The sequence below is a fragment of the Globicephala melas genome, chromosome 16 (genome assembly GCF_963455315.2).
Source record: "Globicephala melas chromosome 16, mGloMel1.2, whole genome shotgun sequence".
NCBI classification, from domain to species: domain Eukaryota; kingdom Metazoa; phylum Chordata; class Mammalia; order Artiodactyla; family Delphinidae; genus Globicephala; species Globicephala melas.
Genome location: NC_083329.1, coordinates 57,692,042 through 57,716,464, shown reverse-complemented (window position 1 = coordinate 57,716,464; position 24,423 = coordinate 57,692,042). Strand labels below are relative to the sequence as shown.

Here is a 24,423-nt window from a genome sequence, read left to right as displayed (position 1 = left end):
AATATTCCTAACTGACCCCACTGGGTGACTCTCTGGATGGTTTTTTTTTTTTTTTTTTTTAATCCCCATCTCCCAGGTTGTTTGAGCACGGAAAACATTTCTTCCATACTGTCTGTGTTCTGTTTCATTTGACTCACATTTCCTTGGATTCTTTATTCGTATTTCATGGTACTGACATTCAAGAATAAAGATGTAATTGAGAGGCATGCCTGGAGTGGGTAGTTTGTTGTTAGCTGATAGTTTGATTGATTAGGACGGTAGGATGATTCTGCTTCATCCTGACCTAACACATTGGCTCACCTTAGTGGACGGTGGTACAAGGATGATGGCGGGTGCAGGGAATTGCCCACTTCAGCAGTGCTCTGACATACTTGATCTGTCTCTCCTTCCCTCAGGAAAAGCTTTGCCAGCAGAAGTATAACGTCTCCTGCATAATGATCATGCCCCAGCACCAGAGGCAAGGATTTGGACGGTTTCTCATTGATTTCAGTAAGTGAAGTACTTTATTTACTTTCATGATCCAGGGAGCTGATGGCTGTTAAAGGAGAGTAGCACATAAAACTTTATTTAATCTACTTTGTTGTTTTTATCAATAGATAACGAGTTTACTACTTATATTTACATAGGTTAGAAAATCTTCCTCAAGTGAAAAATGTACTGCTGCTCACTATTGTACTCTAGGAAATTGAGACTCGATCTCTTGGCAGTGTCACCAGCTCACAAAGCCATTACCCTGAATGAACCGGCAGAATTACATTCCATTCTGTGGGGCTCATGCTCATTAGCACCAAAAGAGGCAATTATTTGTGATTAAAGCCAAAGGAATTGTTATTTAAAAGGATTTTCAGCTTTCTAAAATTTTGCCTATAATCTTGTGCAGTACAGAGCAGGAAAGGGATCTTTATCTTCAGAAAAACAATTCTTTAGGTAGCCTATCCTTCTTGGCTGTCTGGTAGAAATAAACATCTTGTTTTGTTAATTTCCCTTTTCTATTACAGAAATTATTACAGTGTTCGTATCTAGAGGTTGCCCAAGAAATATTTTTTATACACATTTGTATCTTCTGAGTCTCCTCAGTGAAAATCGGAATACTATTTTAAAGTACGCATAGGGTAATGTTTTTTAAAAATTGGTAGTTTTTTCCTCCCTGTTTATATTATACTGGATGTGTTAATGTAGTATTAAGGCTGCATTTCGAGAATGGATTCAAAGTATCCAGATAACACGAAGGCGGGGTATCCCATGATAATAATCACTTGTAAAAATCTGTCGCTAGGAACTGTGTGCTTCTTCATTACCAGATTTTAAACTGAAAGAAGGAAAATATAGCAGATGATGTAATCTTCATAACGTACATCAGATGCAAAAGCAAAATGTAAATGTCCTCAAGGAAAACCATGAAGCAACATGTTGAGTCTAAATCTATATTATTAGATGTTGAAATGTTAAAGTTTGGGTGTAAAATATAACCGTATAGCAGCTTTGGACGGATTTGTATAATTTATTGACATCGAAGGATATTCTTTTTTTTTTTTTTTTAATTTATTTATTTATTTATTTATTTTTGGCTGTGTTGGGTCTTCGTTTCTGTGCGAGGGCTTTCTCTAGTTGTGGCCAGCGGGGGCCTCTCTTCATCGCAGTGCGCGGGCCTTTCACTGTCGTGGCCTCTCTTGTTGCGGGGCACAGGCTCCAGACGCGCAGGCTCAGTAGTTGTGGCTCACGGGCCTAGTTGCTCCGTGGCATGTGGGATCTTCCCAGACCAGGGCTCGAACCCGTGTCCCCTGCATTGGCAGGCGGATTCTCAACCACTGCGCCACCAGGGAAGCCCGGATATTCTTTTTTGAAGTATCTTTATTGATTATTTTTACATTTTCAGATGGCATTTCTAGTTATTTAATTCGTTACCCTAGTCTTACTCTTCTTTCTTGATCTAGTCATCCCATGGAGGGCCGTCTTACCAGAAGTTTACCATTTTTACTTTACAGTCCTAGTTGTAATGAGTTCTAAGGGCAAATCCAATTGTGTTGTTTTGGAGATTTTTGGGGCCACTGTTCACAAGTTGTTCCTAAATACTATAATTTCTGGTATGCATAGCAGCCATTCGAGCCTTAAACTTTGGATAGTATCTGCATGCTTACAGAGTAAGGCAAACTTCTTAGCTCAATATTCAAGATCTTCCGACAGCTTGTTCCAGCCTATGTTCTAGGCTTTTTCATGTATTATTTCATATATTAATCTCCATTTGCTCAAATATTCTGAGCAGGTTCCCATACTTCCATTCTTTGTGCAGTCCCTTCCTGAAATGACCACTTCTTCCTTCTCCAGCCTCTGTCTGTTCAAAATCCTACCCATTGTTACAGAGCTAGCTCAGGAGCCTCTTCTTTTTGATCCCACCTCCTGGAGTTTCATCCCGTTCTCTTCTTTGCTCCGTATCTCTGCAGTATAGCACTTAGACTCAATTCATTCTTTTGTGGTAATTATTTGATCTAAGTGTCATACTTCCAACTTACTGTCAACTCCTTGGATACCTTTTTTGTATTCAGGTGGACAGTGCACTCAATAATCTGCATTAGATGTATTTTTGTTAAGTTGTATTGAATCTCCTAAGTGATATGGTCACTGCCTACGATAATTTTCCACCTAAAATTTAAAAGAGACTGGTACTTACCAGGTAAAAATGCAAGTCTCTAAATATAGTAGCGTCTGACTTGTACAGTGTGATCTGGTACTGAGGCCTTAATGCATAAAATAACAACCCAGGAACAAAGACATTCCCTTCAGATGCTCAATCTTTATGTTAACCATTTTATTTGAAAACTGTATTAGAGTCTACTCTGTTTTTCTAAAACATGAACTAGGGAACACAGTGGAACCTATCTGGATGTCTCAGGGCCATCATGATAAATGCCATCCATTAGGGTGCATCCAGGCAATGCAGTGCTACAGGTGTCATTTTAGATTTTCTCTTTCATATACCCTTGGTATCATCCTGCACTGGAGAGGGTTAAGGAATATGATGAATGATTTGAATAAAGTTGAAAGGGAATTGGTGCTATTTCTTCAGAGAAGAGAAGACCAGGGGAAGAATTTTATAGCACTCAGAGAAAATGGGTACTGGTGTAAACCCAACAGAAATTCAATTTAAAGCGAAAAAATAATTCCTTGGCTACACAGGTTTTAAAGAAGATAGAGTAGGCTGCTGAAAAAATTGATAGCATCTCCTTCTTTGGAGTTACTTAAAATAATAGTAGATAAATATCTTTCTGTGATGATTAGATCCAGTCTTTTGCAGAAGTAGGAGATAAACCCCATGACCTCGCATAATCCTTGTCAACCTTACATTTCAGAACTCGGGGAAAAACAGATAACTGGGGTTACAGGTTTTCTAAAATCTGCTCTGTTTTTTAAAGGAAGCTTTTAACGGTTAGATTTATTTTATTTCTGTTTGTACATGAGCCTGAGGGTCTTTTGGTCGGGGAGGTATTTTCAGTAATTCAAAGAAAGTTGTAAGGCAGGAAATCTTTATTTTGTCTGTAATCACTGCTGGTTCAGGAAGCCAAAACAAGATACCGACAGAAGGAAAGCTGTTCTCTGCCCAGCTGCCCATTGGCACACTGGATCACAGACATGAGTGAAAAATGATGTGTTGTGTGTATATAAAGAACTGTGAATCCAAAGCTTTGAACACTGTTCTCCAGGACAGTCAAGAGGTGGAATGGTCATCCCAGGACCAAATGCTGTCCTTGGAATAATGTTGTTGTCTGTCTCTTCCTAGGACAGCTTGTCTGGGATGTGTCTGAGCAGGGCTTCCCAGGAGGTCATCTGCAGAGCTTTGCCGGAGTGACTAAAGGGCACCAACTCCCAATCTGCTCATAAACCAACTCAGGGGTTTTGTAACTCTGCCCAAAACTTAAGTGGCTAGAGGAAGGAGTGGCTTGTCATGGGTTGAAGCTGATACTCCATCTCCTTTTCTCTCCTGGTTTCTGAGATTCCCTCTCTCCCTCAGTCAGAAAATTTTAAAGTCCTCCCCGTCTCTTTCTAAACACACACACACACACACACACACACACACACCATTCTCCATCCCCACCAGGCATGTCAAAACTTCAGAGAAGCCCCCGCCCCACGAAACTTTTGTGATTCCTGCTTCCGAGCTGCCCAGGACAAGGCAAGTAGCTGCTTTTCCTCCCAGGGTGTTGCTGGATCCTGGGGCAGCCGCGTGTTCCCTGCCAGGCCATGCCCTGCCCCTGCTGCCAGAGCTGCCCAGCAATGCCTTATCCAGCTTACTATTTTTCCTTTAATTTTGAAATAATTTCAGACTTAGAGAAAAGTTATAAAAATGGCACCAAGAATTCCCATATGACTCTCTACCTCAGTTCCCCAGATATTGACATTTAATCACATCTGCTTTTTGCTTTTATTTCCCTCCCACTCCTTCCCCATCCCCCTCTATCATATTGAGATGTATTTCTTTTTCGGAATCATTTGAGAGTAAATTGCAGACCTGTAGCACCTTTACCCTTACTATTTCAGAGTGTTTTTCTAAAAACAAAGATGCTCTCGCATGTAACCACAAATTATCAAAACCAAGAAGTTAATGTTAATTCAGCACTATTATCTAATCTCTCTACCTTGTTCAAATTTCAAATTTTGCCAGTTTTCAACTAAAGCCCTTTTCCAGGGGTGGGGAAAAATGTTTTTTCCCCAGTCCAAGATCTCATGTTGAGTTATGTCTCTTGAGTAATCTGGAATAATACCTTAGTCATTTTTTTGTTTTGTTTTGTTGTTACCTTGACATTTTTGAAGTGTACAGGCCATTTATTTTGTACAGTGTCCCTCAATTTGGGCTTGTCTGATGTTTTCTCATGGTCATATTCAAGTTCTCGATTTTTTTGGCAGGAATACCACAGAAGTGCTGCTGGGTCCTCCTCAGTGCCTCTTATCAGGATTACATGATCATTTATTTGTCCCATCACTGGCTTAAGGTGGTGCCTTTCAGGTTTCTTCATTGTAAAATAACATTTTTCCCTTTGTAATCAGTAAATATCTGGTAAGAAGATACTTTGGGATTGTGTAAATATCCTGTTTCTCATCCAGTTTTTACCTACTACATTTAGCATTTATTTATGATTCTTAGCTAAAATAGTTATTACTTTGGTAACTACCAAATGGTGATTTTTTTAAATCCCATTGTATATTCTACTTATTTGTTGACATTTGCTATAGGGAAGAGCTTCCTTTATTAATTTTTTAGTTAAATAATTACTTCATTTATTTCATTAGTCTTTAATTTATATAATTATGGACTACTCATGGATTTTTATTTTATTCTTTGGATTATAACCTGTTGCTGCCATTGTGTATTTTGATGTTACATTGCCCCAGATTTATTCAGTGGGAACTGCTTCAAGCTGGCTCCTGTGTCCTTCTGACATGTCTGACCCTTCAGCCACTTCCTTAGCATTCCAGATCAACACCACTGCAAGGTTTTAGTCTATCCTTCCATATTTCTGCATTTGTAACTCTCTTCTCCGATAGTGAGAAACCTGACTTCCATTACCCACAATATATTTATTTATGGGCTCAGTCCTAGAATACACATTAAGTAGTTTTAGAATTGCTAGCTCATACCACTGTGTAAAACAAACCTCCTAACCAGAGGTCAGTTTTTGTATGTAGCTCTTTTTGACTTTACCCTGAGTGTACTTTTAGTTAAAGGACTGTTTCCAAATGTTAGTGAGGTTAGTTCTTTTTAATTTTTCCCCCTTCAGGGAGGTTATATTATTCATTTGAAATACAGTTAGGCTTATTTGTTTCTGTTTGTTATCCACTTTAGTTTTTCTCTATCCTTGTTTTTTTTTTTTAAGACTATAAAACATTAACATGATTTTCAAAGTTGAAACTATATTAGAAGGTATACTCAGACAAGTGTCATTCCCCTCCTCCCCTCCCTCCCCCAGTCCCATTCCTGACCCTTTCCTGCAGGTCGCCAATCTTATTAGTATCTAGTTTATCCTTCCTGTGTTTCTTTTGGTACAAATGAGAAAATAGATGTGTGTCTTCTAATTTCTCCTCCTTTCTTACACAAAAGGTAGCATACTATAGATGGTCTTTTATGTTTTGCTTTTTTCCGCTTAAGAATATATCCTGGAAATCACTCCATGCCACTTCATAGAGATCTTCTTATTTTCTTCTACAGCTGCATGGTTCCCCAGTGTGTGGATGTATGTACTGTATTCACCTAGTCTCCTAGGTATAGACATATAGGTTGTTTCCAATATGTCACAATTTAAAAAGTGCTATAGTAAGTAGCTTGGGCAGATTTTGACTGATACATTCTTACAGAGCGGTGAGAGTCTGTTATATATACTTTCAGTTTTTTAGGACTCTGCTTGGCTGGGCCATTGCCCAGCAGATAACGAGCTTTTAGTCAAGTCTGCAGAGCCCAAACCCTGCCTGGGGAGCAGGATACAAAATCCATGCTCCTTGACTGACCTGGGAGAGACCCAGGGAAAGCAGCTGATTCAGCAGTAGGTTGCAGGACATTGTGCCAGGTCATGATGAAAGAGGCTGGCATCAGCACTTACTTGTGTGTTTGTGTAAATGCATTTATCAGATTCTAAACTGGATAATGGAGAAGGATGAGAAGATTCATTTCTTACCTCTTCATTTAACATTTGTTGATTGGGGCACCTTAGTCTACACTCTGCTATATACCAGCAACAAAAATGAAGAAGACATAGCTCTTGCCGGGTGTGACAAGCCATCAGTTGCTGGGCAGTACATTTCTACAGTAGATATTGAGAGCTCATGGCATGAGAAGTTAAAGTGAAAACATTCCAGGCTGAGGGAAACAGCATATTCAAAAGCGTGGCCACCTAAGGAAACATGTTAGATGTTTGGATAACAACAAAAGAAACTCCAAGTAGATTAAAGACTTAGGGATTAACAAAAATAAAAAATAAAGACATTAAAAAAAGAAGAAGAGGGGACTTCCCTGGCAGTCCAGCAGTTAAGACTGCGCTTCCAATGCAGGAGGTGCAGTTCGATCCCTGGTCGGGGAACTGTGATCCCACATGCCTCACAGCCAAAAAATTTTAAAACTAAATAAATAAATAAATAATTTTTTTAAAAAGAAAAAAAGTAGAAGAAAGGATATCTAATTATTTATCTAATCTTTAGATGGTCAAGGACATCCTAAGCATTAAAAGAATGAAAGAAGTCACACAAAAAATACATAAACTTCACTGTATAAAAGCGTAAAACTTCTATGTAGGAAAAAGTATTAATATTTAAAAGTAAACATAATGGGAAAGATATTTGCAACAAATATACCAGGCAAAGTTTTGATATCTATAGTATTTAAATGAATATAAAAGTAAAGGTTTGATAGTGTTGAAACATAAACCCTAATGGAAAAATGAGCAGAGGACATGAACACAGAATGTGCAGAAAAGGAAAATCATTGGGGGCAGCAACATTGCTGACATTTACTGAGTGTCTAATATGTGCCAGTCACTGTCCTAGGAGTCCTGACTCATTCTGTCCTCACATCAGCTGTTGAGATGTGTGCTTTTATTTTAACCTCATTGTACGGGTGAGGAAACTACTGACAATAGAAAAAAAAACAAAAACAGAATAACCTCAGTATTCAAAGGTAAGAGAGAACCATTCCCCTGAGAACGGTACATTCATATAATGGAATATTATTAGCCATTGAGAATTATGTTTTGAAGAATTTTTAATAAAATAAGAAAATACTTATGATAAATAAGTGGCTTTCAAAATTGTATATATAATATGTTCTCGATTATGTAAATAGTATATGGACAGAAAGAAAGGAAATACACTTCCATATTAACTCTAGAATTAGAATTACAGGCAATTTTAATTTCCTTATACCTTTTGTTGTAACTAAAAAGCAAATTAATTTAAGAAACAAGAGTCAGGGAAGGCCTGATATAGGGCAATGGCAATGAGGATGTGTGGGAATGAGGCAGGTGTTTTCCTGTTCGTTCTGCAGCAGGTAGAACTCTGCCAGGCACCTAGTGGTGCTCAGTAAATACTATTTGAATAAGTGAATGAACTGAGCTTGGAAAGGTAGTGAGTGCAGCTTTGGCCACGTCGCCTTTGCTGTGATTTTAGGCATCCATGTGCAGCTTCCCATGGAGTTCAGAGTTCAGTAAGGGTATGCAGTACGGGGAGGCTACAGGGAATCGTGGGCGTGCCATAGTGGTTAAAACCATAGGTGTGAATGAGGACAACCCAGGGAGAGTGTAGGGAAACAGGGCTGACGATGGCGTTCTTGGAGTTCCAACATTCCAGGGGCTAATAGAGGATGAAGTCATCAAGAAAATTGTAAAGCATCCAGAAGTAGGAAGAGGATCAAGAGAAAAAATGGTGTCAGGGAAGCCAAAAGAGGTCAGTATTTCAACAACAGTGGTACTTATAATCATAGCTGACATTTCTAGAGCACTTACTATGTGTCAGGCACTGTCACCCAAATCATACACATTAACTCGCTTAATCCTTGCAAAGACCCTAGGAGGTTGGTACTGTTATCATATCTCTTTGCAGGTCACAGAGGCACTAAGAAACTTGTCTAAGGTCACTCCCAAGCCACTGTTCAGTGCCCCAGAGAAGAAGGTTAAGATAAGGTGTAAAAAGTATACTTTGGAGGACTGTGTATAAGTGGAATTTAAAGAAGTAGATTCAAAAAGCTCGACTGTCAAGGGCTGTAGGTTGTTTTTGTTTTTAAGCTAGAGAGACTGGAGCATTGGCGGAAAGAGGAGAGGGGAGCACTGATGGATAAAATCAAAGAGAAAACAAAAAGTGATAACCAGATGGGTTGTTTAGTACAAACTGAGAAAAGGCATTTGATGAAATTCAATACTCTTTGCTAATTTAAAATAATCAAACATACTAACTTGAATTATAAGAATTCTAAATCTTGTATTAACTTTTTCTTCTTTGTTTCAGACTTGACTTACTCTTAGGGGAGCTATAAAGGGTAGATGACAGTTGGGTCCAAGAGTCTACAAACATAAATCTATAGTTTTCTTGAGACTGGTATACAGATGACAAGTTTGTCAATTACATAAATTGTCAGTTAGCTCTACCTTCAGTCATTTTAAAAACGACTGTCTATTTGTAGGCTAATCATAAAAGTTTGTAAGCAGCTTCAGTTCTTGGCTTTCTTTATTCAATATTAAAATACTGTACGATGTGTCAGGGTTGTACTTAATGGCACAGAACTCACTCTAGAGGAATTAGGAGTGGTGGAATGAGTTAGGCACTCATTTCAGGAAATCCCCTTTGCTGTTCTTTTCTATGATCTTATATGTTGAGAGGTTTCACTTTGGCTTTCCTGGGGAATGTATACTGTTTACAAACTGAGTCTGTCATTAGTGCGTGCTGCTAGAAGATGGCTGCAGATGACCCAGTTTTGTGCCTACAAGTTATGAACTTGGTCACGTCGCAGTGTGGTTAGCAGTGTCCTTGTACTTGTTCCGATTTCTTAAGAATGGTGTGTGTGCACACACACACCTGGACTTAAGGAAAATAAGAAATACAATAAACTTTTATGGAAGGATGCTTCTGGGTACAATTTAATATCTAGTTTCACTCTCACTGACAATTAATGGGTTAATTTTCCACGCCCTCATTCTTTCGCTGGTCTGGTTCTAATGACAGAGATCTCTTCGTTAGGTACTTCAGAGAGTCCAGACCTAAGCTTGTCTTTCCTTTAGCCTCCTTATAACTCTTGGTTGATTTCTTGAGGAAGCACCACTTAGATGAGAAAGCATCTTCTCTCTGCTTTCCTGCTCTCCCTACTTCTCTGCCCTTCTAGGTCCATCAAGCAGAATTAGAAAGTCACATCCTGCATCTCTGCCTAGAAGCGTGTGATGTTGAGAGGCTAATCATGTTAACTCTCTCAAAGAGAAAACTTCTTCCCCTGTATCTTAGATGCTAGCTACTAGCTTAAATGTTATATTATATATCTAAATAGAGGAATACATTTCACAGTATCTCAGGTTATCAGCTAGCAACTTCCGGTTTTAACAGCCTTCAGTAGATTACTTTAAAAGAGCTACCACTTACAAACTTTTTTTTCAAAACGCAATTTAAATAAAATTTAAGAATACTATTAAGCAAAGATTTAGAGTAATTTCATCCTACCTGAAAATTGCTTTTTTGGAACGAGTTTTTGATCCTGACTGGCCTATCTCCTATAGAAAGTAGGAGGGTTTTTTTTTGTTTGTTTTGTTTTTTATTGCGGTACGCGGGCCTCTCACTGTTTTGGCCTCTCCCGTTGCAGAGCACAGGCTCCGGACGCGCAGGCTCAGCGGCCATGGCTCACGGGTATAGCCGCTCCGCGGCATGTGGAATCTTCCCGGACCGGGGCACGCACCCGTGTCCCCTGCATCGGCAGGCAGACTCTCAACCACTGCGCCACTAGGGAAGCCCAGAAAGTAGGAGTTTTAATTTAGAAATTTGGTTGGTTGGGTTCCAGTGTACCACATTTTACCATAAATTCTAAAGAACCAAAACTGGACAGGAGTCACTAGCTTCTCTCGGATGGCAAGTTGAGTACAACATCAGGGCGAGCCCGTAGGAACTGGGTCCTAGCCTGACAGGCCCTGGTGAGACACCCGATGCTCTAGCGAGGGTCTGGTGGGCATCTCTGCACCATTGTGGTTGACTTAGGGCTACACTTTCCAACAAGTGAACCAGGAACCAGTCCAGGTAGCCAGAGATGGTGCTAACTTAATAGCTCTGGTGCCAGTCACCTCACCCTGAGCAGACTTATCCTTTCACCCTGGCAGGCATATGAATTCTATCTTCTCCCTGGTGGGGTAGAAGTCATGCAGCACTCCCTAGGGGCATCAACTCTCTGTTGGGTAAGCTGCAGGGTAAATATTTCACTTTCCCCCATTTGTGAGCCCTATAAGCCAAGCATCAAAGATGTGTTCTGAGAGACCATGACAGTGTGTCTTAGGTACATGATCTATGACTGAAACACTCTGACCCCCTGTGAGGAGTTAAGCAAACTGAATGAAAGAGCTGTACATTTGACATGTGGTATTTACCTACTTATGCAATTTTTATTTAATAGTTTTCTCTTTTTTCAATGGCACTGACCATAAAAAACATGTTCTAGACTGAGTAAGTGCAAAATCATTTAGAAAGTTGCATATGTCTTATATATTCATGGTTTATTACCCGTGATGGAGGTAGAATCTTTGTTCTCAGCTGTAATCTCACCTCCTGGAAGAGCCTGGCACTGAGTAGGTCCTTATTATATATTGAATATTATATATTGAATAAATGTTAAATGAATTACCTCTGAAAGAGCTTTCTTAATGTACTTTCTCTTCTCACACATGATTCTTAGGAAGAAGAATTTTATATTATTAGAACATAATTAATCAAACCAAATTAATTTGGTTTGCTTACTTCCAAATGATGTCAGGTACTCCCTGCCTTCTTTTGAGGTCTGGTATTTTTGTTCAAGGGCAGCCTCTATCTTAGGATCATATAAGTTGCATCAGAAAGGAGGCTGTCCTTAAGTTACTATAAACCTTGGGCAGAGAAATGAGAGCTGTGACAGAATTCACATTTACATACAGTTGGTCGAAGAGACACTTATCTTTTCCTTACTTCTATCAGATAATTCGTTTCTTCATGCATTTATTTTGGAAGGAGAATTCCAACTTTAGTCCTTGGAAACTGTCAAGAACGCTTCTCTCTGCAGAGCTTTCCCAGCAGCTGTCCTCCCCGGGTGAGCACAGGCAAGGCAACCATTAAAGAATAATAAGTTATGCTTTTGAAATGGTGCTCGAGTCCTTTCTGGCCTTTTCTGAGAAGATAACTGCTTCTCCACCTCTACCATGACACTTGTTGGAAGATAGAACCAGCAGCTGTATCCTCAGACTTCTGCTGGGTTTTAGAAGACATGTTTTGACCTGTGTAATCAAGTATAATGATGACATATATTTTAATAGGCTCCTAGTTTATAATATAATAAGGAAAATGGCTATTTTTCCTTATTTTCTCATTATAATATGTTGCACTAGAAGCCTTTGTCATGACTGCTTTATTACATTGGGCTGAAGTACACTATATTTTAATATGCTAAAGATAACATCAAGGTTGAAAATTGAGCTCTCGGTGATTTATTCAGAGGGTGACTTTTACTGAATACATTGAAATGAGTTGCATGAGGCAGTGCAGCTAACGATTTATTTATGTATCTTTTTTTAAACTAAGCTTGTCATAAATAAGAGCAAATAAATAGCTCTTATAGAATAGTTTGTATTCATTGCTTCAATGAAAACATTGTAAATATGAAACATACGGTCTGCAGCTACCATTTTGCCTTACAGAGATGAGAATTTTTCAAGTTTTGGCATGCAGGTGGTTTGTGTTTTTTTTTTTAACAAATCTTTTGTCTGTTTAGATTTCTAACATTGACCAGCATTTTCAGCAAGTCATTTTGAAACCCACTACTGGGCAAATTCCACTCCAATAATTAGTATGAGGAAACCTAGCCTTCAAGAGTAAAGGGAACCCTGGGAATACCCTGGCGGTCCAGTGGTTAGGACTCCATGCTCTCACTGCCAAGGGCCCGGGTTCAATCGCTGGTCGAGGAACTAAGATCCCACAAGCCGTGCAGCGAGGCCAAATAAAAGGAGTAAAGGGAACCCTGGCAACACCATCACGGGGGCTAGGACGTGTTCACTGCCAGACTCCAAACCACAAGCACAATGCCATGCACGTAGGAGGCCAGCCCACAAAAGGTTTGTTGAGGGAGTGAGTGAATAAATGAATCCCCAAATGTAGTCAGTCCTCTTCTTTGTATCACTGACAACACCTGCCAGATTCACCCAGCCAGCTTATGACAGAATTGGTGCTTGATCTCAGATCTCCTCTCTGTCTTTGTTTATTTTCCACTCATTGATCCCTTCGTCCTTTCCTTCAGTCAACATGCTCTGCCAGAGTTGGCCTTGGTGATGAGACCAATAGGATAAATGCTCCAGTTCTTGCCCACAGGGAAGTGGATAGACACACCGAGGATTCACCCTGCCACGTATGCCATGTGTGTGGGGCTTCATCAGTGCAGAGGAGGAAATGCTTCCAACTCTCGTTTCCATTTTCCCAGTTAAGATATATGCAAGGGAAGCATTTTTCCATTATTAAACCAAGAGCAAGAAAGATTTTGTTCTGATTGGTAGAACTTGGTGCTATACCTAGTTTTGGTTTCAAGGGAACTATATTCCCCATAAACATATTTTCCAGCTTGTAGTAGTATGTTTGAAGTAGAATTTTCTAAGATAATAGTTTGATAACATCCTCTCATGAGGGTATTTCTAAATAATATATTTATAATTTCAGCTGGTTGTAAGGTAGTAATTTTTTAATATCAATTTGTTTTGGGTAAAGTAATTTTCTTGCATTTGTTTAGAATTCTGTTAGGAAAATACTAGTTAGAAATCTGGGGAATTCCCTAGCGGTTCAGGAGTTAGTCCTCTGCTATTCCAGTGCTGGGGGCCCTGGTTCGATCCCTGGTTGGAGAACTAAGACCCTGAAAGCTGTGCGGTGCAGCCAAAAAAAAAGAAAAAGAAAGAAAGAAATCTGATTTTTTTTTCTCCCCCATAGATTTGTATTTAATGTGTTTCTGCTCTAATATTAGTGCTACATTTTCATGTTTGCCAATATAAAAACCTTGTTTTATACTTACTCATGTTGAGTCCTGCTTTGAATTAACATCATGGAGGAGCTCCTTTTTTCAACAAAATTGTTTTAAATTAATGTTTATAAACTGCTTAAAATAGTTGGGTGGATTAAAAGTAATTCAGTTATGCATTTATCCACATTGAAAAAAATACAGCAGAAGGTATTGAAAGAAGTGTTGCTGAAATCTTGAGGAAAATGTAATATAAGTAGACCTCACTATACCCAATATGTTTGCATGTGTCCTTTTCGGGGGCCAAATTGAACCATTATTTAAAATGAAGTAGAGGGACTTCCCTGGTGGCACAATGTTTAATAATCCGCCTGCCAGTGCAGGGGGCACGAGCCCTTGTCTGGGAAGATCACACATGCCGCGGAGCAACCAAGCCCGTGCGCCACAACTACTGAGCCTGCACTGTAGAGCCTGTGAGCCACAACTACTAGAGCCCGTGCTCCACAACAAGAGAAGCCACTGCATTGAGAAGCCCGCGCACTGCAACAAAGACCCAACGCAGCCAATAAATAATAAAATGATGTAGAGAATTCTTTCTGTAAAAGGAGTTTTCCTTTGTTTCATACTAGACAGCAAGGAGGCAAAAATTATATTAGGGTCTTGTCAAAAGGACTCAGGATTCAACTTGAGGAGGCTCCCACTAGACATTAAATATAATAATAAAGGTAACAATTGCAACTAATTGAAACTCATCAAATGTATAACCTCACACATTCATGATGACATTTTAAAACAAACAAAAGAGGATGATGGGAACTAGTATCTTATCTTGCAAACTGGTAAATAAAGCATTTAACCTGCCTTTCCTATATGAACTATACCACTAGGTAACCAAATAGTAAATGAAGGCAAGCATCTTTTTATAAACGTATTCCAGCTAATAAATGAAATGAAATGATAGAATTAAAATGATAGAATTAAAACATCACATTTTGCAGTTTGGCCAGTGAATTAATGGATCTAGACATTGAACAAGAGCAGCAGCAAACATTGCAAAAAGGGGGACAGAATTTATATGCTTCGTGATCAAGGAACATACCATCATCTGTAGTTTTGCCAATGAATCGAACTCAAGTCTAATCAAGCCTCTGGATCCAGCTGCCATTTTGCAGGAAAACAGAGGGAAAAGGAACAAATTGAACTGCATTGGATGTATGCAATCAGGAAAATCCAGATTTAGGAAACTAGTCAAATGGCCCCTGTTCATCAGCAGATAAATTATAAGGAAAACAAGGGAGTGGAGGGGGAAACTCATAGATTAAAAGAGACTTAAAAGACATTGCTTATTCTTTTTTTTTAATGGACAAGATTATACTGTAGTGCCTGGGGACATTTTGGTGATAAAAGTATAAAGAAACACGAGGGATTACTATTAGTCACGATTGTGGTCACTTATGAGGGAAAAAGGAGGGGTGAACGGGATGGGACAGGTGGGAGGTTTTGGGGGATAGCTGGCAAACTTCTATTGATCCCGAGTGATGGTTATAAGGGTGGTTGTCTTATAATAATCCATTAAGCTGTATATATTTGTTTAATGTAGTTTTTTGTATCTCTGTTTTATTTTTGCTTTTGTTGTTTGTTTTTTAAAGAAAGTGGTGGTCTTAAAATAGGAGGTTGTGCCCAATGGTGTGTTTTAGGGCTTAGATTTTTGTAACTCTTAGAACTGGAAAACTTTTTTATTTATTGGTGGCATTATATTAGTGATGTTTTTAAAAGATGTAGTTTTTCACCTTTTCTGCTTTGAGATCGAAACATGAGTACAAGGGTATTTGGTGTATTGGTATCACCTTTATGTCAGACTTTACAGAATCATTTTTATGTGAAGGAAAGGTACTGAAATTTACTAGAATCATATCCTCTCGCGTGTTGAGTCAAGTCCTTTAGAAAAATAGCATACCTGTAAATTACACTTCCACTCTTAAACCTAGAGAAACATAAATGAAGGGCTGTGTGTTAATACAGGTGATAAAATAGAGGATTTGGGCAAGGAATAGCTGTGCAGAACTGGGGTGGACTGAGGAGAAAATATGGAACAGAAAGGCCAAAGAGATACAGAGACACTGCAGCATTGGGACTTTTCTCTTTCCTTCCTCCCTCCCTCCCTCTCTTCCTCCTTCCCTCCATCTCCTACCTTCCATCTTTCCTTCCTTCCTTTTTTTTTTTTATCCAAAATGAGGGAAAGCAATACTGGAAGACATTGTAAGTGTAGGAAATTGCCCTTCCTTCCACCTAGAATGCTAGGTGTTCAGCAGTTCTAATATTTGGGGAAGATTTTTAGGCACTAGAAACAGCACTTACAGAAGAGAAAAGATGTTAAAAACTTAGATTTTAAGAAAGGGAAAGAAAAAGGCTAGAGTGTCTTAAAATATGCTGAAACAAGGTTCTGCTGATTATTTATTGCAAAAACAGGCTTCCTCCTTCTTAAGAAGCAGATGATTCTCTGTTCATAGATTAGAAGTCCTGCCCTATGGTTTGCCCAGTGTTGGAGCTTTTCCCCGTGACTTAAGGAAGCTAATGAGAGTTTTTTTCCTACCAAAGCAGAAGACGTGTCTGAGGGCTCTGACAGCCTTCTACCCCTGCAGCTTTCAGTTACATCCAGTTAAAAACTTGCAGACTATAAAGAATGTTTTTAGAGAGGAAATAAAATGAATGATGACTGTGAATTTGTTTTAAATGTTGTTTATCTTACCAAATAATTTAGATAAATCTTTCTTGAAAAGGAAGAGAAATCCTCAGTTTTCGTGAATAATCTGGAGCTTTTCAGAGGATCACTTTGAAATACCTCCCTGCCAACTTTTCATAAATTTAGCATAAACTTTCTTTGACCTCATCACACATAATTAAATAAGTGTTGAAGGGTTAAAACCAAATAAAAAGCAATTCTATATCTCGATCCACATTCTCCTGCAAAATTATACAGGAAGTTTCTTTTGGTTCTCAAGCAGGGTAATTACAAGAGACAGTTACATAATTCACAGTTTCAATCTGTTTGTCCTTAATCACACACTTCCACCTAGTTGTATATACCCCCATGAGTATCCGCATCATAGTTTGATTCGTAAATGATGATTGCAGTGTAATTGATTGCTTGCAAGTAGCATATTGAATTGATTCTTAAAAATGAACGTTAGCTGTTAACGTGTCTATTTGAGTTCCTGTTATTTACGTAGTTTGTGGTTCTTGTGTTCAACAGTTGCATACTGGTTAACAAATTAAACTCCCAGAGTCTTTTTGCTTATTAAATTTGGAGAATGGAGTGTCTGTCTACTGCTTAACTAGAAAAGTGCCTAGAACGTAGTGGGCGCTCAGCTGCTAAACGCACTGCTAAACCATCCCAACGCTTGGAAAGTTGGATGGACATTCTTTGATTAACAGTGACCACGGAGTATAAAGGCTTATGGGGGGTAATATTAATATATTGTTACTGAAGTCTCAGCTCTAAGTACTGCTAGAATTGGGAGCCAATCTAAACAGTGGACTTTGAGAAAGGTATCACCCACTAACTAAAGGGGTAAAAACTGATGTCTTTTCATACTGCTAGTGATGATATTGCATAGGTTTTTGTTTTTCCAACAGCTAACATCTGACTGTAGCCAGTTTGGGCTTTAAGATCCCTATAGGATTAATGGCTAGATACCTACATGATACCAAGTCCACTGGCAAACCAGCCAGTCACTTGACTGAATACCTCACCCCAGCCCAGCTCCCTACCCCACCCCCCGAAGCCTGCGCATCTGTCAGAATGGGCTCATCGGTAACCCTGTGGGGATACCAATTTATTGCCAGAGGCTTTTTACCTAGAATCCTGTTTGAAAGCTTATAAGAGATAAATAAAAAATAAATGAAAAGAGAAGTTTTCGACTTCTGTAGACCAGCAGAATAGGACTGTTGTCTAGATGACCTGAGGACAACTAGAGATAGTTTCTCTGCCTTACATTTTCATCATTAGTTGATCAGTCAGATTGAGAGATAGGCCGTGCTTTGATTTTAGAAAGTTGTCTCAAAGACTGACAAATCCCTTTTGAAATGTACTTTGAAAACAAAGAAAAATTTTAGAGAGATTTCTCTTCCCACTTTTTTCTTTCTTCAGTCTTGCTGTATTCTTATGTTTGCTGTGTGAAAGCTTATCACCCAGGATTAGCAGGTAAATACACACACACACACACACACACACAGTATTTTAGGGGAGTTGTGGGAGAGCAAATGGAAAGGCAAGTTGCTCTTCTGTCTTATCTCCAAACTTGGTCTGAAATCAGTGGCCAGTGTCCACGTTGGTTTAAATGCTCCTCCTCAGTCGGCCAGGAGGATTAGACCAGACAGTGAACTATCTCAGCTACCCCCCCAGAACCACAGAACCTCAGTAGTCAAAAGAAACTCCAGTTTTTGGTTTTAGTACTTTACTTAAAGGAGAGTTCAGTTGTAATGTTTTACAGGAGAATGGTCTCACAGGTGAAGTATTATGAGTACATACAGTTACTTGCTCAGAGGAGATGCTTTATTTGAAGCGTGTATGGGTTTAATGCGGTATTTAAAATGTTGTAACTGTTCAAAGATAAATTTTTGTTACTAGGATTTTGTAACTTAAATATGAAAATTTTTTCCAGGTTTCAACTTGGAAGAAATTAGTTTCTGAAATCGTTTTTCAGATTGAGTCTCCAAAGTGGACCTTTGCCTATTTACAAGAAAGGACATAATTTTTAAATGCCAAATTACTTCATCGTAAAAAAGTTTGGGGAGTATATCGTAAAAAAATTTGGGGGGGTAAATTTGTTTTTCCCAAAACTTTCCAGAATTTAAAAGTGGTTTGAACTGTGGAAACCTACAAAAGATCAAAGAGGAGGGCATTCTTCTGACATGTCTTTCTAATTTCTGTCACTTCAGAGGTCATGGTACCCGTACTGTATTGCTGTTACCTAACCAGAGGTGCCTCTGAGTGATGAGTCAGAGCTTTACTTAATTTGCAATAGGCAAGGGCCTCATGAAGAATCTGGTTACTTCCCAAATATATTTAAGGAAAGATATTTTTTAAAATTCTTGCCTTCCCCAAATGATTTTAGTTTGGGAATAAGTGATACCGACAAAGTATAACATCTCTCATTCCCTCATCATTTTATCCTTGTCAGAGGTGCCTTGTTTTCCTAACAAGAAAATTGAGAGACTGAATCTACTTCATACATGATCATCTTCTTAGAAAGAAAAATTATATTGTTCTAAGACACCAGACCAGGACCTTGCTGGTGTGGGACATGCCATACATAAACAAATGTTTCTCAGTTAGATGTTTAAATAAGTGAAGCTTCTGTGAAGTCTATCACAGAGCCAAGTGACCCTCTCCTCCCTGGCCTCAGCTCTTAGAGGTCTCTGTTTCGCCCAAGATTCACCTTCTGCTTGCTACAACCACAGCCATTTGGGGAGACAAATGGAGAATTGGGATTGGTGTTGCACCCCAACTTAATATTCTGGCCAAGGTGTAGTCCCCAAGACCCTTTGCCTAATATACCCCCTAATACATCTGAGACCAGAGTGGCTTGAGAGGCAAGAGTTGAGACTGGGTGGGATATGGACATCTGTAGTTTTTTAAAGCCCCTGAGTGATTCTGGTGTGCAGCCAGGGTTGAGAACCATTGGGCTAGACCAGAAGATAGAAAAAGGAGAAATAAAGCGATGCAGTCTCACTCAATTAGATTATCGGTTATAAAACACCATTAACTCATCTTTGGCCTGTGGCTGTCTCACAGGGGTCTGTCTCTAGCCCTGGTCACCCCCAACTTAGGAACTCATTCACAGATGTTCACCCTCCTCAACACAAGGGCACCACAGAGGGAGGAGAGTCCCCTTTCCTGCCTCCTGGTGCCCTGCTTATGAGTTTGTTTTCGTGAGTTCATATAAATACCTACCTTTTCCCTGAGTGACTGACCCACAAAATGACCACCCCCTTCAAGAGAGGCCATGCCTGTTCACAGAATCATGGAACTCATCTGGTAAATTCCAGCATGGTCTTGTAGGCTTGCATGCACGCGCGCGCGCACACACAGCACAGCAGGGACATCATGCCCCAATCATACAGCTTCCCCTCATTCCTCTTCCACTAGACTTGGGAGAGAGGCGGGGGTGTGCAGTAAGAAAGACCAGTGGTCCCGCTGCGTGACTGAGAGCCCAGCACAAGAGCAGTCTGCGGAGGAGCTGGTGGGATCTTTGAGAAGGGAGATTTTAAAGGGCGGCTAACATAAAAAGAAACAAAATTGAGTTATTTGTAGTGAGGTGGGTGGACCTGGAGTCTGTCACACAGAGTGAAGTAAGTCAGAAAGAGAAAAACAAATACCGTATGCTAACACATATATATGGAATCTAAAAAAAAAAAAAGAAATGGTTCTGAAGAACCTAGGGGCAGGACAGGAATAAAGATGCAGACATAGGGAATGGACTTGAGGACACGGGGAGGGGGAAGGGTAAGCTGGGACGAAGTGAGAGAGTGGCATGGACATATATACACTACCAAATGTAAAATAGATAGCTAGTGGGAAGCAGCCACATAGCACAGGGAGGTCAGCTCGGTGCTTTGTGACCACCTAGAGGGGTTGGATAAGGAGGGTGGGAGGGAGACACAAGAGGGAGGGGATATGGGGATATATGTATATGTGTAGCTGATTCACTTTGTGATACAGCAGAAACTAACACACCATTGTAAAGCAGTTATACTCCAATAAAGATGTTAAAAAAAGTAAAAATAAAAACAAAATAAAGGGGTCTTAGAGAAACAGGGTGGCATGTGACCCAGGGCAGCCTCCTTCTCCAAAGAATGGCTGTTTCCATTCTCTGGGTTTCACTGGCTCAGGCCATTTTCCCAGGGACACACTTGGGTCTTCTAGAACATTTGGTCTTTGTTTCATCTGTCCTGGGACCGTCCCTGGGTTCTGCTGAAGCCCTCCAGCCATCATTGTTATTGTGGTTTGATAGCCTTGCTGTTTCCTGAGGGTAGTCCTTGAAGTTAAGGGCTTCAGGGCCAAAGGGAATTTAGGGAGCACAGAACTGTGCTTGCTGGGAGCTTTCAGCCGCCAGTTTCTTAAGATCGTTCCTCAAGGCAGAATATGTTTGTTTGTTTGCTTTTTCATAGCTTCTTCCTTTAATTAAATTTATATTTGGGTGGTTAGCTGGGGGTGGGCGTGGGAGGAGAACTGTCTGAGGCAGTAGAGTGGGTGGAATGGTTTTCAGGCGTCTCAGGCAAAAGTAGGAAAAAGGAAAAGTAGCTCTCCTCAGTCTGACTCCATACAGCAAGCAGTCTGTCTCCTTCTGTCCGAATTTTATTTCCCCTACAGTAAGGATATCTAGTCACCAAATGATCACCTTGAGATTTTATTGATTCAATATGTTGAATAATAATAATAGCGAACACTCACAAGGTTTCTGTAATATGCCAAGCACTGTTCTACATGCTTTGTATTAATTCATTTAATTATTATGACAACCCTAAGTGGTCAGTATGATTACTCTCCACATTGTATGGATGAAGGATCCCTACAAGAGATTAAATAACTTGCCCGAAGCCACATAGCTGGTACATGCAGACCCTGGATTACATTGCAGGCAGTCTAGCTCTAGAACCCTTGCCCTTAACCAACCTGTAAAGCCTCTTATGATCTGTTATACTGTATTCAGTAAGTGCCATATTGTTTTAAAATACTTGTGACCTTGTTGCCCATCTTTTAAAAATTCTTATCACCTTTTATTTAACGCAGATGGTCTAGGCACCCCTGGGGAATCCCTAAGGCCCCTTCAGGGAATATGCAAGATAACTATTTTCAAAGTAATAGTAAGATACTATTTGTCCTTTTCACTCTCATTCTCCCGCGAGCGTTCAGCGGAGTTGTCAAGAATTTCATGACCTGTGATATCACAACAGATTGAATATCAAAACAGATATGAGAATCTAGCTGTTTTCTCTTAAGCCAGTTGTGTGAGAGTTTTGCAAAAATGTAAAACAGTGCCACTCTTCTCACTTTTTGTTTTGTATTTTAGAAAATCATGTTAACACATAATGGGTTTATGGGGGTTTTTTTTGTATGAATGAGTAAATAAATATTTGTCACATTTCTCTCTAAAATTAATACCTATAGCCCTTATGAACAGAAGCTCTTAAACAACTTGTTTTTAATGTAAAGAGATCCTGAGACCCAAAAGTTTGAGAATCACTGATTTAATGTATAAACCCTTGCTCTTCAAGTGTGGTTCATGGTATAGGAGCTTGTTAGAAATGCAGAATCTCGGGCCCCACCGCACACCTACTAAATCAGAAACCAGTTGTAACGAGAGGTGATTGTTTGCATAGTGAAGGTTTAGAAGCATAGGCATAGAAGCTATGGACAAAGGCACTCTGCGACTCAGTGACCCTGGCTGAATTTCAGTATGGTGGGGCTTTGGAGATTCCTGCCCCCAGTGTTCTACCACCAAGGATCTGGGTGAGGTCTCCTCACCTGAGATTCTTCAGTCCCACTGTCTCTTCATTGGCTCTCCTACTGCACAAGACGGTTTTCACATCCCCATCAAAGTCAGCAGCCCCACAGCAGAGTTTATGGTCCTCAAACTTGTGTGCATCAGAATCACCTGGAGGACTTGTTAAAGGCCGGGCGCTGGGTTCTGCCCCCAAAAGTTCTGATTCATAGGCCTGAGAATTTGCAGTTCTAGCAAGTTCCCAGGTGATGCTGATACTGTTGGTCTGGTACCATGCTCTGAAAACCACTGGTCTGTAGACAGTAGACTGAGAAGTCAAGCAATGTTTATTCAAGTTGTTACATAATTACATCAAGCCCATATAATTATGGGAGCGATGTCTTAAACTTCCACATTTTCAAAACCAAACTTTTAAAATACAAAATATCTCAAAAATTCAAATTTTCCAATTTTACTGGGGACGCATCTGTATCTTTTAATAAATGGAAAGCAGTAAGAATTCAGGCAGGTCCCAGATCATTTAGAATACCCCTAGTCTCTTAAAACAGTAGGAAAGGGGCTTCCCTGGTGGTGCAGTTGTTGAGAGTCCGCCTGCCGATGCAGGGGATGCGGGTTCGTGCCCCGGTCTGGGAAGATCCCACATGCCGCGGAGCGGCTGGGCCCGTGAGCCATGGCCGCTGAGCCTGCATGTCCGTAGCCTGTGCTCTGCAACAGGCAGTAGGAAGGCTAAGGTTCAGCTTCCTTCTTTACTAATTGCAAAATCACCACAAAATTTCAGTGAGGAGACATAAATAGCCTGTGAAATTCATTTATCTCCACTTTTTAAACTGATAACATGCCATTTGTCCACTTGGTCACAGAGCTGCTTAACCCCAGAAACCAGTAACAGATGAGCGTGGACCAGTGAATTTCCGTCCCCAGTCATGAGATACATGGTTAGAGCCATTGGATTTCCTCTGATCGAAAGCGGCCATAAATCCCTGGCCTGCTGTTAGTTCCCAGGCTTGTAAACCCAGTGCTGACTACTGATAAGAACCCTTCAGCGGGGTTTGCTGAACTAAACAGGTGTCCGATGAAAAGTGTATAATCCTTGAAGATTATTTTTCCCTAGAAGCAGCTAGTTACTCCAAACCCATATAATCCAGATAGATGGGATTTGGGAGTACCTTGCCAAAGTCTGCCCTTTTGTTCATATGGTTTGGCTCCAGGTGGTAGAAGAAAAAGGTGTGCAAGGGTGAGGGTGGCTGCCTTTGGGAGGGAAATCCTTACCTGTGCCTACCCCCTTGCTGAAGAACATTATTCCACTCTGGTCTAGTCTAATATTCTTTAAATATTACTTGTTTAAAAGGAAGGAATGTTTCATATTAAGCAAGGGTTAACCTTGCATTTAATATGCTGGGAGTTCAGCTAATTTGGGAATTTAGGCTGCGAAAACAAATTGTGACCTTGTCCAGATAGTTCCTTCCTTATCCTAATGGATCTGACTACAGGAAGGCAACTCTCTACCACTTTTTTTCCAACCCCTAGGAGAGAGTTAACCATTTCAAACATTAGAGATCAGAGGTAGTTAACATGAGGACTGATTATCTTACTACAAGTAGGTCAGACTTAACAGAGGTGAGGTTAAATTTGGGTCCCATGCAATACAGCCTAGAAACGTTTACTTTTTTGCAGACATCACCTTGTTCTTACTTTCCCTGTAAGCAAATACCTTGATAATTTTTTGAATATAGTGTGTGGTCCATACACTGAAACTCAGACCTCACTTTCCTTTGGGTAAGTAGTTCCAGTGAAGCAAAAGCAGCAGCTAGTTTCCTCGAGATAGTTATCAAGATAGTTGATGTGTGGATGAGGTTGATACGGGCCAGTCAGCTTTCAATTGCAAGTCTCCCGATCACAGAGTAAGTGCTGTTCACCAGCGCCTCTGGCTCACAGACAATTTAAAGGGAATAATTTCACCAGCGATTAATTATACTGCAGCTACTGGGATTTGTCCTCCAAACATCACTGTTTCCAGTCTGAACAGCCAGGTTTCCCCAGGGGTAGTTCAGGTTTTCTGATTGAAAGTATCCTGAGTTAAGGAAAGGTGTTAGAGCACCACGGGAATCTATTCACCAGGGGTGTATTGTACTTGTTTCAGATGCTTCAGGATAATACACCGGCTTCCAAGATAAGTGCTTTTTATTTCCCTGCATCTTAGATCAATTATTTGGAATCTTTTTGGTAAGT

General features: G+C 40.0%; 1 protein-coding gene across 1 annotated transcript in view; it reads left to right on the top strand.

Moving 5' to 3' along the window:
* The window catches only part of KAT6B (lysine acetyltransferase 6B), a 178,444-nt gene that overhangs the window by 140,252 nt on the left and 13,769 nt on the right, over positions 1-24,423 (top strand). Inside the window, 1 exon segment of the mRNA XM_030862684.3 lies at positions 396-489. Coding sequence (XP_030718544.1) covers positions 396-489 — 94 coding nt within the window.